The sequence below is a fragment of the Quercus suber genome, unplaced genomic scaffold (assembly GCF_002906115.3).
Source record: "Quercus suber isolate HL8 unplaced genomic scaffold, Cork oak 2.0 scaffold_565, whole genome shotgun sequence".
In the NCBI taxonomy this organism is placed as follows: domain Eukaryota; kingdom Viridiplantae; phylum Streptophyta; class Magnoliopsida; order Fagales; family Fagaceae; genus Quercus; species Quercus suber.
In genome coordinates this window covers 288,742-305,895 of record NW_027070010.1, presented here as the reverse complement: position 1 = coordinate 305,895, position 17,154 = coordinate 288,742, and the positions used below count along the sequence as shown (strand labels likewise).

The 17,154-nt window shown below is 37.4% G+C and overlaps 2 protein-coding genes and 1 long non-coding RNA gene across 9 annotated transcripts; 2 read left to right on the top strand and 1 right to left on the bottom strand.

Annotated features, from left to right (window-relative positions):
* The first annotated feature begins 409 nt into the window (after nucleotides 1-409).
* LOC136063720 (protein ALP1-like) lies at nucleotides 410-6,178 on the top strand. Of its 3 annotated transcripts, XM_065764519.1 has the most exons (6): nucleotides 410-1,936; nucleotides 2,085-2,142; nucleotides 4,383-4,768; nucleotides 4,915-5,108; nucleotides 5,201-5,432; nucleotides 5,512-6,178. In XM_065764519.1, the coding sequence occupies exons 3-6, from the start codon at nucleotides 4,762-4,764 to the stop codon at nucleotides 5,904-5,906; spliced, it is 828 nt and encodes a 275-aa protein (XP_065620591.1). In that variant the 5' UTR covers nucleotides 410-1,936; nucleotides 2,085-2,142; nucleotides 4,383-4,761; the 3' UTR covers nucleotides 5,907-6,178. The 3 variants fall into 3 exon arrangements, with proteins under 3 accessions (XP_065620591.1, XP_065620590.1, XP_065620589.1); XM_065764518.1 differs by lacking the exons at nucleotides 410-1,936; nucleotides 2,085-2,142; nucleotides 4,383-4,768 and having other exon boundaries at nucleotides 4,788-5,108; nucleotides 5,201-5,405; XM_065764517.1 differs by lacking the exons at nucleotides 410-1,936; nucleotides 2,085-2,142; nucleotides 4,383-4,768 and having other exon boundaries at nucleotides 4,788-5,108.
* On the top strand, nucleotides 3,084-3,725 carry LOC136063718 (uncharacterized). The gene is made up of 3 exons (XM_065764513.1): nucleotides 3,084-3,234; nucleotides 3,366-3,433; nucleotides 3,528-3,725. The coding sequence occupies exons 1-3, from the start codon at nucleotides 3,084-3,086 to the stop codon at nucleotides 3,723-3,725; spliced, it is 417 nt and encodes a 138-aa protein (XP_065620585.1).
* A 4,071-nt stretch (nucleotides 6,179-10,249) lies between the features above and the next one.
* Nucleotides 10,250-16,440, bottom strand: LOC112006861 (uncharacterized). Of its 5 annotated transcripts, none has more exons than XR_010625334.1 (5): nucleotides 16,047-16,440; nucleotides 14,849-15,158; nucleotides 11,914-13,620; nucleotides 10,856-11,808; nucleotides 10,250-10,750 (listed from the first exon to the last, which is right to left on the bottom strand). It is a non-coding gene; the product is annotated as an uncharacterized LOC112006861 (long non-coding RNA). The 5 variants fall into 5 exon arrangements; XR_010625335.1 differs by having other exon boundaries at nucleotides 10,250-10,747; XR_010625336.1 differs by lacking the exon at nucleotides 11,914-13,620.
* Between the last annotated feature and the right edge of the window lie 714 nt (nucleotides 16,441-17,154).

Sequence of the window (17,154 nt, the reverse complement as noted above, 5' to 3'; positions counted from 1 at the left end):
GATATTTATGTAAAATATCACCAACATACAACACCATTGAAATGGACAAGACCCCCCCCCCCCTCCCTGTCTCTCTCTCTCATAAACCATTAAAATGCAAGAATTTGCCCCCAAAACGNAAAAAAAAAAAAGAAACATTCTCATTGATTATTTATGAAGTTAGCAAATTTTTTTTTTTTTGGGTGTTAGAATTCATAATTTGTAGGTTTCTTTGTAAGTTTATTTATACTACTATTTTGTGCGGTATGAGCCATAGTGAAAAAACAAAAAATCAATGGTGATTTAAAAGTGTTTTTTAGCTTCTTCTTTTTTTTAAGGATATGAATGCCCAACTAAAGACGATTGTGAATTTTGATAAATAAATATATTTTTAGCAAATTCTCTTTGTTTAATCACGTTAAAACCGATTAAGTATAAGAAATACACCTCCAAAAACATTTAAATGCGCCAAAATGCCACCTGAAAACCCATAAATTTACAATATCAAAGTCAATCAAATGAGCAAACTGCCCCCTCTAAACCCATTGCTTAAATTCTCATCCCAAAATTCACTCTGTAGCTAAATTCATTAAAATGGCCAAAATCTGACCCAAAACTCATTAAATGCAAAACTATACAACCAAAACCCTTAAAATGACCAAACTTCTCCCTAAAAACACAATAATTAGAAAGTACCTCGCGAAATTCAATGACATGTCCAAACTGCCCTTTCAAAACTCCTTAAGTTGCGAAAATACTACTCCACAACCGTATAAATGGACAACATGCCTCCTAAAAACCCCTTGACTTGCAGAAATATTTCCCCAATACTATTGAAATGGCCAATATGTCTCCATGAAACAAATTATATAGCAAAAATAACCCCTTCTAAGCCATTAAAACGGCAACGATGCCATTTCACCTAGTTGTAAGCTTGCTACTAACAAACAAACAACCACAATCTACAAGTTACATATGAAAAAATGCACCACATAACTTAAAATTCCTAGTCTCATGAGCCATGGCAGCATCATAAACCAAACATTGTAAAAAGAGATTGCAAAGAGCAACAAACCTGAAGTTTGAGACTGCTATGAAAGGAACTTTTCCTCAAAAGTTGACTTTGAGCTTGTGGAAGCACTAGAACATACTAGAACTAGCATGACAATGACTTAAAACAAAACATAGAGTGACCATTTAGGATATAAAAAATTACCCAAACTGCCCATAAGCAAAAAAGTAAAAATATGCTAAGACATCAGAAAATATGACTTTGCACTATACAGTAGCGGAAGAAACTGAAAAAGCCTATGAAAACATCTTCAGAAAAAATCTTTTTAATTTAAGAAATCTAATAAGTTATGAAGCACCTGCTAAAAGCTCTTGAAAAGAAAATTTGTTGAAGGGACAATAATATTACTCAAATGAAAGGCTCTGCATTTAGAAAGGAACAAAATGGTCTTCATATCTAGGGGTGTCGACGGGTTGGTTCAAGTCAGTTTGGACTCAAACACATCATGTCAGTCCTTTGGTGGTGAAGGATGAGACCCATCACTATACAATATGCTAAGACATCTGAAAATATGACTTTGCACTATACAGTGCCCGTTTGGTTCAACTTTTAGAGTCCAAAAATGGGCTTTTCAAAAACGCTGGCCCTTTATGTCTGTTTGGTGAGAATAAAACCCAGCTTTTTGAAGAAAGTTGGCTTTTACATTTCTGAAGATATGCGCGTTTCAAATTTGGATCAGTTGAGGTGCATAATTGAAAAGTTGGGTCTGGGCTTTTTAACATATATCCGTTGGAGAGTAGAAATACGAAATTGCCCTTGACTAAAGGGCAAGGTGTCTTCAGAGGAATCACGCACGGTGCCCTCATTTCTTCCTTTCATCTCATCTCATCTCTGTGCGCAGCTCCCTCACCCCAGAAGTCTCCTCTCAGCTCTGCTCTGCCGTGCGTAAGTACCCGTTTCTCTCTTTTATTTTGTCCTCAAAAATCTTCTTCCTCTTTCGTCTTCTTTCTTCGTCTTCTTCAGCGGGCCTTCCTCTGCAATTTTTTTTTTTTTTTTTTTGTGTCTAATCTGATCTGAGGAATATGTTTTGAAGGTTGAGTTTTGATAAACAAAACACCAACCAGGGCCGATCTGCTACCAAAAACCGCCAGGTACAACACTGATCTGATTTTTTTTTTTTTTTTTTTTTTGTTTTACCTATCAAAAAAAATTTTAGATCGCTTTGTTCTTGCTAAAGATCATTTGTTCTCTTGCCGGGAACTGAAAAAAATTTGTGGATGCTCTGTTTAAGTTCTCTCCCCTGCAAAATTTGGGGATGATCTATTTGTTTTTTTTTTTTTTTTTTTTAAATTTGTCGATGCTCTGTGTCCTCTCCCCTGCAAAATTTGTGGAAGTTCTATTTGTTTTTGTTTTTTTTTTTTTTTTTTAATTTTGTGGATGCTCTGTTTAAGTCCTCTCCCCTGCAAAATTTGTGGATGATCTATTTTTTTTTTTTTTTTTTTTAAATTTTGTGGATGATCTGTTTAATCCTCTCCCCTGCAAATTTTGTGGATCTCTGTTTGTGTGTGTCACTGTGTTCGTGCGTGAAGATGGGTTTGTTTTTGTTTTGGGTTTAAGGATGTCTTTGTCTACGTAGTTGGATGATCATCCATGACTAATGTCCAATTGATAGATGTGAAACTTCGTCGTGATGAATATCTAAATCTTAGATGCTTACTTTTTTTTTTTAATCATACTTCAAGAAACATATTATTTTGCAATGAATGGTGGCTCACTGCCCCCACGTGTTAAGGCAAATATGTGTACACAGTACAAACTCTCCAATATTTATTATCAAAGTGATCGATAATCATAGTGCTAATTTCCAAAACTCTATATAAACAAGTTATTATATATGTCCCCATCAAAAAAAAAAAAAGTTATTATATATGCAAACGAATAAAGCAGATGCTATGTGTGTACAATGATTTATTACAGTTTTTTTTTAAATTTATTATTGTTATTATTATTGTGAGGTGCTGCATGGTGATATGAATTTTCAAGTTTTATTAGTTATGTTATGGGGTTATATATTTATTAGTTATTTTTATAGATGGGTAAAAACACCTCTTCCAACCCCGAGGTAAAAAAGGCTAGAGCAGATTGGGATGTTAATCCAACATGGACAACTATTTTTTGTGACCTTTGTGTGGAACAAATTCAAGCCGGGAATAGGACAAAAGGTGCTGGCTTTAATACCAAAGGTTGGGCCACTGTGGTGATCAAATTTTGTGATATGACCGGTCAAGACTATGATAGGGCCAATTAAAAAGTAGGTGGGATGTATTAAAAAGCGATTGGAGAGTGTGGGAACAATTGAGGAGTCTTGACACAGGTTTAGGTTGGGATGCAGTGAAGGGAACAATTGCTGCTCCAAATGATTGGTGGAACCGGAAGTTGAAGGTGAGTTGAGTATTTTATTAATATGTGGTTAGTTGGAGATAGTGTTTTTTTTATATTATTGTTAACTGAGTGAAATTATAATTACATTTTGTAGGAATTACCCAAAGCTAAAAAATTTCGAGAGAAAGGTCTACAGAATCTAGAACAACTTGAAATAATGTTTAGGGATGTTGCAGCAACTGGGGTAGCTGCATGGACCCCTTCTTCAAATACACTCCCTCCAACAATGCCAGAAGAGGGTGCTGGTGATTCAGATGGTAGCTCCGAATTTAAGGATAACCAATTGACATGAGTTTAGACATTAATAGTTTGCTGCAAGGACATACTAGTCAATCACATAGTTCAGGACAAAAGCGAACTAATGAATCAATACCCTCACAGAAGAAAAAGAAGAAGATAGGAGGAGCTGCAATGTTGGACAATCGTATTAGTCAATTAATAACTGTATGTCAGAATAGGAATGAAGGTACTTCTCAAGAGTCACCAAGTTCAATTGATAATGTCATGGCGATTGTGAGAGCACTTCCTGGAGTGGATAACCAGTTTGCGATTCAAGCTTCCGTTGTCTTACTAAAAAAGTCACGTAGGGAGATGTTTTAACTTTCAAGGAGCCAGAGTCAAAACTGGAGTGGCTACAAGAAATGATTTGTTTGTACCGAAAGAAGTGACCAACCTTATGTGGTACTCTGTATTAGCTTAGGACTAATATTAATTTTATGTTGTATTAGCATATGACTACTATTAGCTTTATGTTGTCTTAACTTTAAACTAAGTTATGTGATATTTAGTATTATCTTTGGACTAATATATGTGTAATGTAAACACATTTGAAGCAACTGTTACAGTGTTATGTACTTGATGTTGAATTGTTTGATGTAGAGTTTGTTGATTATTATGTTGTTATATTAAGTATTTGCAATGGTTGATTATTTGTTACTTTGTTGTGTAGCCTAAACCAATATGGATGATTATAATGGTACTCATCATAAGAGTGACAATTTTATGGAACTATTAATGGATGGGGATTACAGAAATTACTGTGATTATCATGATGGTGGTGATTATAACAATGCTGACAATAATAATGATGGTGATAACAATGATGATGATGGTGATAACAATGATGATGATGATAGTGAGAGTAGTGACAGTGATGATGACAGTACAGTGATTCTGATGATGATGATAGTAATGACAATTCTAATGAGGAGTTTTACCAGCTTGTGGCAGTTACTTGTGAAGCAGTTGTGACATATTTTAATAAATACATTAATAAGACTCCTTGTTATGATTCTGTACAAACAGGGTGGGTTTGGGTGAGACGCTGCATGGAAGGTAATGAGATACTTGTTACAACATGTTTAGAATGAAAAAGGAAGTGTTTAGTAATTTGTGTCAAGTTTTACAACGTGACTATGGACTTCAACATTCAAGGAATATAAGGTTAGAAGAGTCAGTGGCAATCTGTTTACTGATACTAGGTCATGGAACATGTAACCGAATGGTTCAAGAAATATTTCAGCATTCGGGTGAAACCATAAGTAGACATTTTGAGAAGATGATTACTCTGTTGGGTGCTCGCTTTGCAGCTGCATATGTAAAGCCTTCTGATCCAACTTTTAGTGAAGTTCCAACCAAAATACAAGACCATCCAATTTATTGGCCACATTTCAAAGTATGTATACTATTGTATATTTGAATAAGTGTTATATTCTTTAAGATAATACAATGCATGTGGAACTGAAAACTATTAATATTGCTCATTAGGATTGCATCGGTGCAATTGATGGCACACATGTGACAGCGGTTGTACCTACTGAGAAGTCCATTCCATACTATGGAAGAAAGGGATATCCAACCCAAAATGTGATGGCTGCATGTGACTTTGATATGTTATTCACATTTGTTTTGCCTGGATGGGAAGGTGCAGCACACGACACTCACATTTTTCTTGATACTATTCGTAAAGAAAGTAACAACTTTCCGCACCCACCACCAGGTTTGTAATTGATTAATCAATTGTTCATTATAATGACATATTGTATGTGTGTTAATACAATTGAATTTTTATTTTCTAGGGAAATATTATGTAGTTGATTCTGGATACCCAATGGTGAAAGGCTATGTGGCACCATACAAGGGGATATCATACCATCTTCAAGACTTTCGAAGGAGAGGTGGAAGCCCTAGAACTAGACATGAAAAATTTAATCATGCTCACTCATCTCTTCGATGTGTGATTGAGCGCACTTTTGGTGTGTGGAAGAATAAATGGAGAATTATTAGAAACATGCCATCTTTTCCATTCCATATCCAAATACTTATTGTATCTGCTACTATGGCTCTTCATAATTTTGTTAGACTAAATGATAGGGATGATAGGGGCTTCATAAACGCCAATCGAGATTCAATTTCTAGAAGAGAACATAATAGTGAAGCAGGTAGCAGTTTGAGCAGAACTCAGGATCTTTAACAGACCCTGCGATGGTGGTTCTTCGTGATTCCATTGCTAATTCCATTTGGGGGGAAATAATTAGTAGTTGTCTTTTTTATTTATTTATAATATCATGTAATACAATTTAAACTTGGGTTATTGGTATGTATTTTATTATCTTTTTTACATTTTTGTGTTGTACAATTTAAAATTGGGTTATTGATATGTATTTTATATCTTTTTACATTTTTATGTAGTACAATTTAAATTTGGATTATTGGTGTATATTTTATCATCTTTTTACATTTTCATTTTGTACGTTATGATGATGAAAATTATTTAGATTTAATTAATATTAATAAGAAGTCATTAATGGTAATAACAAATAATTATGACACTAAAAAAGAAAATTCCCAAACATTATTAAATAATACCAATAATATATTATTATTTTTATTATTATTATTATTAAGTATATGACGTAGTTGATTTTTAATTAAGTATGAAATGAACTCACATTAAAAAAAAAAAAGTATGAAATAAACTCCCTTATAATACATTGTCCTTTTTGGTAATTTACCATTCAAACAGCCACTTTTATAAGTGCTAGCCAAACACTCAGCTTTTTCAAAAAGCACTTTTTAACAGCTTTACCAAACACTCAGCTTTTTGAAACTCAACTTTTTCATTATGCACTTTTGAAAACTCAACTTTTTCATTATGCACTTTTACAAAAAGCTGAACCAAACTCACCCACAGTAGGGGAAGAATAAGAACAATCTTATGAAAACGTCTGCAGAAAACATCAATCAATAATAGTAATTTGTAGCATTTGATGCCTGCTATGATGAAGATGGGGGGCTGGAGAAACTCTTCGAAGCTATGCTAACAGCTATTGGGAATTTATAATGAAATTTTTTTTTGGGGGGGGGGGGGGGAACGAGAAGGTGGCGGGGAATTCTAGCCTTTTGCCCCTAATTTTTTTTTTATTTAGCAATTTGCCCCTATTTCGAAACTATATAGGGATATGCCCATGTTTCAATACTCAATTACCCTAAAATCAGTTTCAATGAAATACTCGATTCGTAGAAATCGAGTTATGCCGACCAAACTTAAAAAAAAAAAAAAAAAAAAAAAAAAAAAAAAAAAAAAAAAAAAAAAAATTGCATGGAACTCGAGCTTAGGGAAATCGAGTTCCATGCAAAAAAATTTTACAAGTGTGATCGCCTCATATTCAGGAAGACCTATAGCGGCGTTTTTAAGCCCTATAGTGGCGTTTTTCTGGAATTTTTTTTTTAATAAGTCTGAATACAGGTTTCAGTGGTCCTATAGCGGCGTTTTTTAATCCTTATAGTGGCGTTTTTCTGGAAAAAAATTTTATACCAGGTTTCAGTAGCCTTATAGCGGCGTTTTTTAATCCCTATAGTGGCGTTTTTCTAGAAATTTTTTTTAATAAGTGTAAATACCAGGTTTCAGTGGCCCTATAGCGGCGTTTTTAATCTCTATAATGACATTTTTAAGCCCTATAGTGACGTTTTGGAACTCAATTTCCATTTACTCGAGTTTCATGATTTTTTTTTTTTTTTTTTTAAGTTTGATCGGGCATAAGTCGATTTTTAACTAATCGAGTACTTTAAGTAACTCGATTTTCGGGTCATCGAGTATCAAAACAGGAGCACGCACCTATATAGTTTCGAAACAGGGGCATTTTGCCAATTAAAAAAATAAAAGGGAGTAAAATGCCAGAATGTCCAGGTGGCGGCCAGCACTTTCAGATTGGGGCTTCCAAAGGATTCGGAGTTAAAGGATTCGTTGACCATGAGGCCCCCCGAGAACATGAGCCAATTGATGAGGCGAATTGAGGAATACAAAAGGCTGGAACATTCTCTAAGATTAGGTTTCCGAGCATCAAATAATGAAGCTAAGTATAAGGCACTTGTTGCGGGACTTAGAGCCGCACATAGCCTAGAAGCGACAGATGTGGAGATATATTCAGATTCTCGGTTAGTAGTTAGTAAGGTTGAGGGAAGTTTTGAGGCTGAGGATTCCCGAATGGTCAAGTATTTAAGGCTAGTAAATCAGATGATGGGCAAGTTTCATAAGGCAAAAGTAGTCCAAATCTCCCAAGGGTAAACTAGACACGCCGACTTTTTAACAACATTGGCATCCTCCAAAGATAATGAAACTCCTCAATTGATCATGGTGGAAGTATTACATGAGCCTAGCATTGATCCGCAAGTGGGGGTCTCGGTGGTTTTGTCGCTTGGACCAAGCTGGATGGATCCGATCATAGAATTTCTGGCCAAGGATCATCTACTGAGTGAAAGTAAAGAAGTTGACAGGGTGCACAGAATTGCTGCACGGCTCTGGTTGTCCCAAGACCGAAGGTTATACAAGAGGTTATTTGGAGGACCTTATTTATTGTGCCTTCATCCCTCTAAAGTTAATGATCTTTTAACCGAATTACATGAAGGAATATGTGGCAACCACATTGGGGGCCGGTCACTAGCTTACTGAGCTATGACGCAAGGGTTCTGGTGGCCAAGAATGCAGAGAGACGCTTCCGAGTATGTAAGAAGGCGTGAACAATGCTAGAAGCATGCCCCGATCATACATCAACCAGCAAGAAGTTTAAATCTCATCAGTAATCCATGGCCCTTCGCACAATGGGGGCTAAATATCATTGGCTCGTTTCCCCAAGCAACTAGGAACAAGAGGTTTGTTTTGGTAGCCGTTGATTATTTTACCAAGTGGGTCGAGGCCGAAGTGCTGACTAACATCCGGGACGTAGATGTTAAGAAATTTGTCTAGAAGAACATAATGACGAGGTTTGGAGTGCCAAAGTCCTTGGTGTCGGATAATGGACTACAATTTGATAGTAAAGCTTTCCATAAGTATTGCTGCAACCTTGAAATAAAGAACACATATTCGACCCCAGTGTATCTCTAGAGTAATGGCCAAGCCAAGGCAACAAACAAAGCAATCATGAATGGATTGAAGAAGAGGATAGAAGGAGCTAAAGGTAGATGGACTGAGGAATTGCCGAATGTGCTATGGGCTTACCGAACAATGCCGTGAAGATCATCTAGCAAAACCCCTTATTCTCTAACTTATAGAGCAGAGGCAGTTATACGCACGGAGATAAGCTTGTCCAACATGAGGATCTCGAATTTTTCTCCGGCCTATGATGAGTTAATGACAAAGCAACTTGATTTGCTAGAGAAACACTGAGAAATGGCAACTATTCGACTAGCAAATTATCAACAGAAGATGGCTCAAAGATACGATAAAAGGGTAAGATCGAGGGAATTCTGTGCGGGGGACTTGGTGCTACATAGGGCAGTAGAAGGTGCTCGGGACATCAACGCTAAGAAGCTCGCCCCGAACTAGGAAGGGCCGAATAAAATTACTGCCATTGCCGAGGCAAGGGCATATTATCTAGAGGATATGGAGGAGAAACCACTTCCCCAACCATGAAATGTTCAAAACCTGAAAAAATATTATCACTAAATATGTAAAGCCTTAAAAGAGCATTGTACTCAATCACTTCTCTATATGTGGTATTGCATATCTATGTAGTGTGTCTAACCCTTGTTGCTCAAAGATAGTGCATCAAAAATTTTCTAAGGACAGAAGCCTAGCCTCTGCCTGACCCCGGTCACCGACTAGGTGGAAACCGTATCAAGAATTTCCTATGGACAGAAGCCTAGCCTTGGCCTGACTCCGGTCGCCGACCAGGTGGAAACTTTATCAAGAATTTTCTAAGGACAAAAGCCTAGCCTCAGCCTGACCCCAGCCACCGACCAGGTGAAAACCTTACCGAAAATTTTCTAAGGATGGAAGCCTAACCTCAACCTAATTCCAGTCATCAACTAGGTGGAAATCTTACTGAAAATTTCTTCCAAGTTTAAAATCACAAAGGCAATTCTCGACCTGTTCAAGACTACACCCACATGGTGCATTCGATAAGAGTTAGGACTAAACGTAAAGTAGCAATAAACAAAAGAAGAAGGATAAAATAAATTAACTTCACCAAACATGAGCAAATCCGCTCCTAGTGTATCAATTTAAACGTTAATAGAATTGAACTTAATTTAAACATTTGGCCACCAAACATTGGTGGCACCTAAGATAAGCAAGGAAAAGTAAAAAACAATGACTAAGAAGGTAAACTTCAAGCTTCTAGGATCAGGGCAAGGTCTACAGGATTGGGAGATGTGCCCAAGGTAGTTTGAAGGTCGAGATTCGGCAGGGTGGAGGGCAGCACTTGATCTTCCACGGCGGTGGGGTTGGTTGACCCATCCAGCTCAATCACCTTGGCATGAGAGTCAATCTCTTCAACCAACTCCCTTATACTGAGGCTATCTTTTTCTTCAAGCTGATTGGTGGTCTGAACAGGGGACGGATCAGCCCCTCGGGGTAAGGTATTTGTTCGGGGTCCCTAAAAGCGAAATCCTCAAGAAGGCCCATGGCATTCACAGCAACCATCCATCCTTCCCCAAACCCATACCGCTGAGATTCAACCATGATGGGTTCACTGGAGTTCTCGGCGTCAGCAAACCCCATATTGCAAAACTTGTCCTCACTCTTTGCCACCACCGCTTTTAGATAAGCCGCCTCCTTGTTCCAAGCAAAAATCACGCTTTCGACTTGTGCGAGCTTTATCTCGGCTTCCCCTAGTTTGCCCTCCAAGCCAACTGCCCATTGCTCGGCCAAAGTGCAGGCACTCTCAACTTCTGTAGCCCTCCGCCCAACAGTCGCCAACGTGGTCCCCAAATCTCGCAGATTGGCCTCGGATACTTCCTTGAGGGCTCTCTCCTTATCAGCCTCCTCCACGGCAACCTTAGCCTCCCCTCAAGCATATGAGTCATCTGAGTGGGCTACTAAGGCATAAAGAAAAGAGGGAGAAAGCTAAGATAGCCACAAGAGGCAAGCAAACATGGTAAATATGAAAAGAAGGGTAATGAAGAAAAGAATTTGAGATTTACCACGATGGTATGCCACTTGAGCCTTAGAGCTATTGACTCATCAGCACCCTCCTTAAAGTAGCACATGTCATCAAGCAGCAGCAAGGCCTATCCTAAGCTGTCTGCAATCCAACCACCTTGCCCACTAGCCTAGTTCCAGATACTGGAGTTCACCGAAAGGGGTTGGTCACCTAGCATGAACACACTCTGCCAGCCCAGTGCAGATGGTGTCGAGGAGGAGGCTACATTAAAGCCTATCATCTTTGCAGGCCTCGAGTCTAAGGGAGGCTCTTGGATAGCTAGAGGAACGTTGCTCGAGGGAGGACGGGGACCAAATGGTGCATCGCTTGGACACTCAATTGACTCTATAGTTTCCCGTGGCCTTTTGCGTCCATGATGAGCTAGAGGAGGAGGGGGTTGCTGCTGGGAGGCTAACTGCCCCTTGGTAGAAAACAGTCCGCTGTCATTTTTTGCTTGACTACCATCTCGGCTATAGGGTCCTCAGTCTCTGTACCTTGGGAGGAAGAGTCAACGAGTTGTACTGTCTCTAGTCCCTTGGCCTAATGTGCCCTGGCCGGCTCTTCGACAGGAACATGCTCGGCCTGATCTGCCCCGACCAGCTCTTCGAGGGGAATATGCTCGACATAATAGTGGAATACCTGATCAGCAGAGCGTCCCTGACTGGGAGCAATAATTCCTCCCTTATTTGTCGAGAACCTAGGCATCGTGCTTCTTCGAGCAACAATCCCCTCGGGAGGAATCCACGAGGACGTACGTCAAGGTAGGAGAGTAACGGACTTCCAAGGATCAATGCCTGCCCTGGATCCTAATAGCTCGTGTATGAAGGGGTACACCTGAGAATGACGTGAGAAGCCCTCAATTGACCGTTGTAATGCACGAAGATCTCGGAACGCAGCACATATTCAGGTCTCAGACGTGTATAATGCTGGGATTTGGCTTGTAACATTTGGTGTCTGCATAAACAAAGAGGAATAAAAGTGTCCAAGTAAAATTATAACATTTAACAAGTGATAAATAACAAAAATATGAATAATTATAGAAAGGGGGGTGATACCGACCAATCTTCCGAGGTGAGGTCGAACAAGTTAGATCGTTGGCAAGTCAGTTGCTGCTCACTTTGACTTACTCTCCCACCAAGTTCTTATTGGAGTTGGGGAGGCACAATATTAACTGAACCCTAGTGTCCCAGACCTTAAGGTAATACCCCGACCTCTAGTTACCACATAAACTATACATGAAATTAATGTCATGTTGGTCGAGGTGTAAACCGTACAAGTTGTTGAGCCGACTTACACAACTCATCACTCTGTAGAAATTTGGTGGGAGTTGGTCAGGGCAGAGGCTGTAAAACCTAAGTGTCCTAAGTATTAAGGGGTCTACTGAAAATCCAACCCCACCCTCTAGTATGGCCATCAAAGGAAAAAACACTACATGAAGGCGTCTATCATTCTCTATACTGCCCTCATGGAAATATTCTATATTTACTTCTACGGGTACATTAAATCTAGCCCTAAAATTGGCTAAAGCGGTCTCGGTCTTGAGAAGGTGTGCAAAACCCATTTCTATTAAGGGATAAGAGGGGAACTTAAAGAAAAAAGGCAAGGATTAAAGAACTTATAGTAGGCACGCTAAAGAGGACGATCTCGGGGAGAAGTAAGGTGCTCAGGAACTACAAACAATAAAAGTGAGAAGGAAGTAAGAAATGGTCAGTGAGGGAGGAAAGTTCAATTTATAGGGGAGAGGATAACAAAAACATCAAATGGGTTTTAGGCGGGAATGACATTAATTCCTCCTTTTTTAAGCTGTTACACGAGTGGCCTCGATACATGAACCGTCAGATAATGATCACTATTGGATTGGACAGCTTGCTATCATATGCGTCACAATCCCAGGCTGTCTTGTCCACATTTAATGGACGACGATTGGTATGCCCGAGGAGCAACATGTAATTTAGCCTGGGTTTGGATACAGTGTTAAGCTGCGGCGCGTTTCATCTCTCGCGTTTTCTCTTCTTTTTTTTTTTCTTTTTTTTTTTTTTTCTTCCGCACTTGTTGACTTTGGGGACAAAAAGTACTGTGCGTGTACTGTGCGTGTACTGTTCACGCACTGTTCACGTCATATTTAATATTAAAAGTGAGTCCCACAACACTATTCACACATTTAAAAATTATTTTGCTACAGTGTTTTCAGCAACAATAAGTTTTTATCAACTTTCAACAACAATAAGTGCTATCCAAACGAACCCTTAATGAGAATCCTTGATTCCATCCCCAAGGTGCAGGACGGAATCAAAGGGGGGCTATCGTACGGTCATTGGCCCAATATTGGTAGGCCCATGGGGAGTATCACTGTCAAGCAATATCCTGCGTCTACTGTAAGTCCCAAAGCCTGGAATCTCCATTTCTAAAGTGGGACCCAAGTCTGATAGGAATAATCCTGAAGGGCCCCACCTGCATGAAAATAACTAAAATTAATCATTTCTAATCCACTAAAGGAAGGCTATAAATAGGGAAAGAAAGGGAAGGAAAAGGGGCTAGACATTGGAGAGTAGGAAGAGAGAGAGAAACCAAGAACCAAGGGTAAAAAAGGGAAGGTAGACGAGTGATTCACCAACACTGACATCGTTTCTAAGGGACTTCCCATTTTAGGATACTTGTACACCCACCATAACAAATGAATTGTGAACCCAATAAAGGAGTTAACCCATTAACTAAGGATTTGACCTGCACATAGATTGTTCTCCACATAGATTGTTCTCCACATTCCTACATACCAAGCAAGAATTTGTGAGTTGCTGTAGGCAACACATAGTTCCTCCTTGCTACTTCTGAATCAAGATCAAATTTTGGAACAAAAATATTGCCAAGAAACAATATAATCAAATATTTAAAAACAAAAATGAAAAATCAAAGAGGATGAAAGAAGGGTACAAATCCTGCAGGCTGCAAGAGAATATACTGTAAAACATCAATGTCTGGAGATATATCTAGACATATTGATTGATGCCTAAGGCAATACGACAAAATCAAAGGGCTCGAAAAGACCATCAAGAAAGTGAGAGAGGAACAAACTTTAGTAGTATCAAGTACATAAGAATTCAAATCACAAAAGGAAATAATTTCTATGTACAGTTATAGAATATTCTTCTATGATACATCTCGAGTATATTTCGTGATCAAAATATAAAAAGATTGAATTCAAACTAGTTGTAATTGCTTTGACAAATATGATTTGTTTGGTTTAAACCAAATAATTGAAAGGATCCTATACCTTAAAAGCTTATGTCACTTGAAGGATTTAATTTATTGGACATGAGTTTCACCGTCAATTTTTTGCACTAAGACTTCAATTTTCCATAACCAAACTAAATAAAATTTGGCGTGAAACCAAGTCAAATTGTTTTACTTTCATGAATCATGAGAAGTGTAAATAAAGTATGCATGCCCCAAAAGTATTGAAAGCTAAGCCACCAAAGCATGATCTAAATTACTATATATATAGATGACTTGAGAGTATATTGCATAACGTACAAACTCAATCCATTTTTAACGTGAGGGGAAAGGAAATGTTACCACTAATAAGAGTCAAAACTTGTGGGTAGGGCAACACTGCTGTGTGGTTGATTTTTAATTTTTTATTGCATGGTACTGTGGAGAGGTCAACGGATTTAATGTTCCCAATGACTTTAGACTTGGCATAAAATCCTCCTTTTGTGGCCATGACTTGTCAAATGAATAGAGATATTAAAATTCGTCTCGATCCTTGATACATGAACCGAGATTTAGGTTACTCCATACAGATTTTGGAGAGTTCTTATGTTAGATGTAATGATGTCAAATCTTCTTCTTCCCTTTTTTTGTTCTAGAAAGATGTCAAAACAGTATATAAGTCTACAAACCCATGTCACAATAAATTTCATTTGATAGACCTATCTCTCATTCCAAATATAGATATCATCCTGTAAAAATAGAACGAGAAGTTTAATAAGCATACCAGATCTGCAATATTCCCAACACATTCTCCTTTAGCAGTTACATCCCCAATGTTTTCTCCTTTGGCAAAGGCTTTGTAAATTGGAGTACAAGTTGATGTTAATGTTACAGCAGCCAAATTCTACAAGCAAAGAGTACAGAATATGGGAGCGCACGACTAACATGACCATGACAGATGGTGTCATGAAAAAGCCATCAAACCTTTACTATGTTAGCAGCACCACCCAAAGGAAGAAAAGGGTGTGGCACAGCTGCATTGCCAACCCCACACCAGAATCCAGCTCCATAAGGAGATCACTCGTAAATCGTAGCTGTAACATAATTTTAGGGAGATGCATGGTATTATAACCTGGGAGATGTTAAAAATGAACAGAAAGTACTTCTGTTCAAAATTTCATAGAGTCAACTCATATGTAGATATTTTTACTATTGTAATTTCATAGAGTCAATAAACTTCATGCCACAAATTTCAAAGGAGAAACATAGAAAATAAATGAAAAATCTTTTAAAACAACAGGAACATGATAATCAATTCAAGTCCGTATGCAATTTAAGACTACCATTCAATAATATATATAATCAATACAGAACGGAAAATAACAAAAATTCCAGATGGGTAATCTTCAAACATGAAAACTATCAAATTTTGATGGGACAATTTATACGATCATCACACTTCAGATACATTTTCTTTGGCTATTCTTAAAATGTTTTGATAAATGTTTCCTTGATTACTACTTCTCTTTTCTCACAATGTTTTACAAGATAAGCTTCCGTAACAAGATCCAAATAAATTTTCTTTGTAAACACAAGGAATCAGTTTTTTTTAAAGTAGTTATACATTAAAAGATCATATTAATCAATAAACCTATAAATGGTTATATACACATAATTTTCACAGAGAGATATTCAATATGGATTTATTTCAACCTAAAGTTTGGAAACAGAAGCTACAGAAAACCGAACTATAATCCCAAACAGATTTATCAAAAAACACATTAAAACCAAAATTTGAACAAAACCCAGAAAACCCAATAACCAAAAGCCACCACAAAGCCAAAAAAGAGCAACAAGAAAGGGATCCAAAGAGAAGCCAAAAAAAAAACCACAAATATCGTAAGAATAAAAAAAACACAGAACTCAATACCTCTGAACAATAAAATTGAACAAATATAGAAAAAAGTGGAAAGAATTCTTACAAGGAATCAACCGCTGGACCAGAATATCAGCAAAAACCTCTACTCCCGAAACTCCAAATCTAGGGTTTTTGAATTTTCAAACAGTGAAACCCTAGAAAAGCACGGATGATCGTCAACAACATTGAATTGGATGACAGTAGCAGTAGAAGTTACCTTCTTTTTGACGGTGGTGGTGGATAGAGGAAGAGAAGGATTGCTGGTGAGTGGCTTGAAGGCGCTTCTTCTGTAAGCTCTCCTCGCTCTTGCTCTTGTGGATCTCCGGCGACCCTCATAGGCATCCACCGCCACCTTGCATCGGTTACGGCGAGGGAAAGTGAGATAGAGAAAAATAAATTGAATGGACTGGCCTCAGCGACATGCCTACTAGCGTTGCACGTGCGACTTTCAACCCAAAATTAAATGCTGATTTTCAAATAACAAATACTCATTTTTCTTTCTAAAAGAATAATATTGATTTCAAATATTTTTTGGTGAATAAAAAAACAGTTTACTTTTTTTCACCCCCTTCATATTTGTGCTTTCAAAATACTAATTGATGGAAGAACCATTTAAAATTTCTTTTGGAAAATAATAAAAATAATTCATTAAAAAATCTATGTTCTTATGTTTTAAAAAACTAAAAGGTTGGTTTATTTGTTTGTATGGTTTTCCTCTCAATGATATTATCATTTAGCCTAAAGAAATAAAAATAGTCGTTTTATTTTTGTGTCTCAATATCTCATATTTTGTATTAGTATTTTAAATATTAATACTACTTTTCTTTTTACATTTTCCTCTATTTTAAGTTGTACTAGGATAACTAGTAGCGAAGCCATTTTTACTTGGGGTTATAAATCCATGTTATGTTATTATGTGTAACATATGGCTTATTAATTTACAAATGTAGATTAATATGAATTCTCAACTGTAGTGTTAGTGGAAGTTTGTTTCCATGTGGTAATTATCAAACAAAAAGTTTTAGATTAAAATTAAAATCTTATTTAACTAAATTTTTGAAAGATATGTAGTTTGCAACATTGATAATGAGATTGAAATGACTAGATTGGAGTCTCTAGCCCAAAAGATAGATGGACTCAAGCCCAAGAAGCCCAAAACAATGAATTTATAG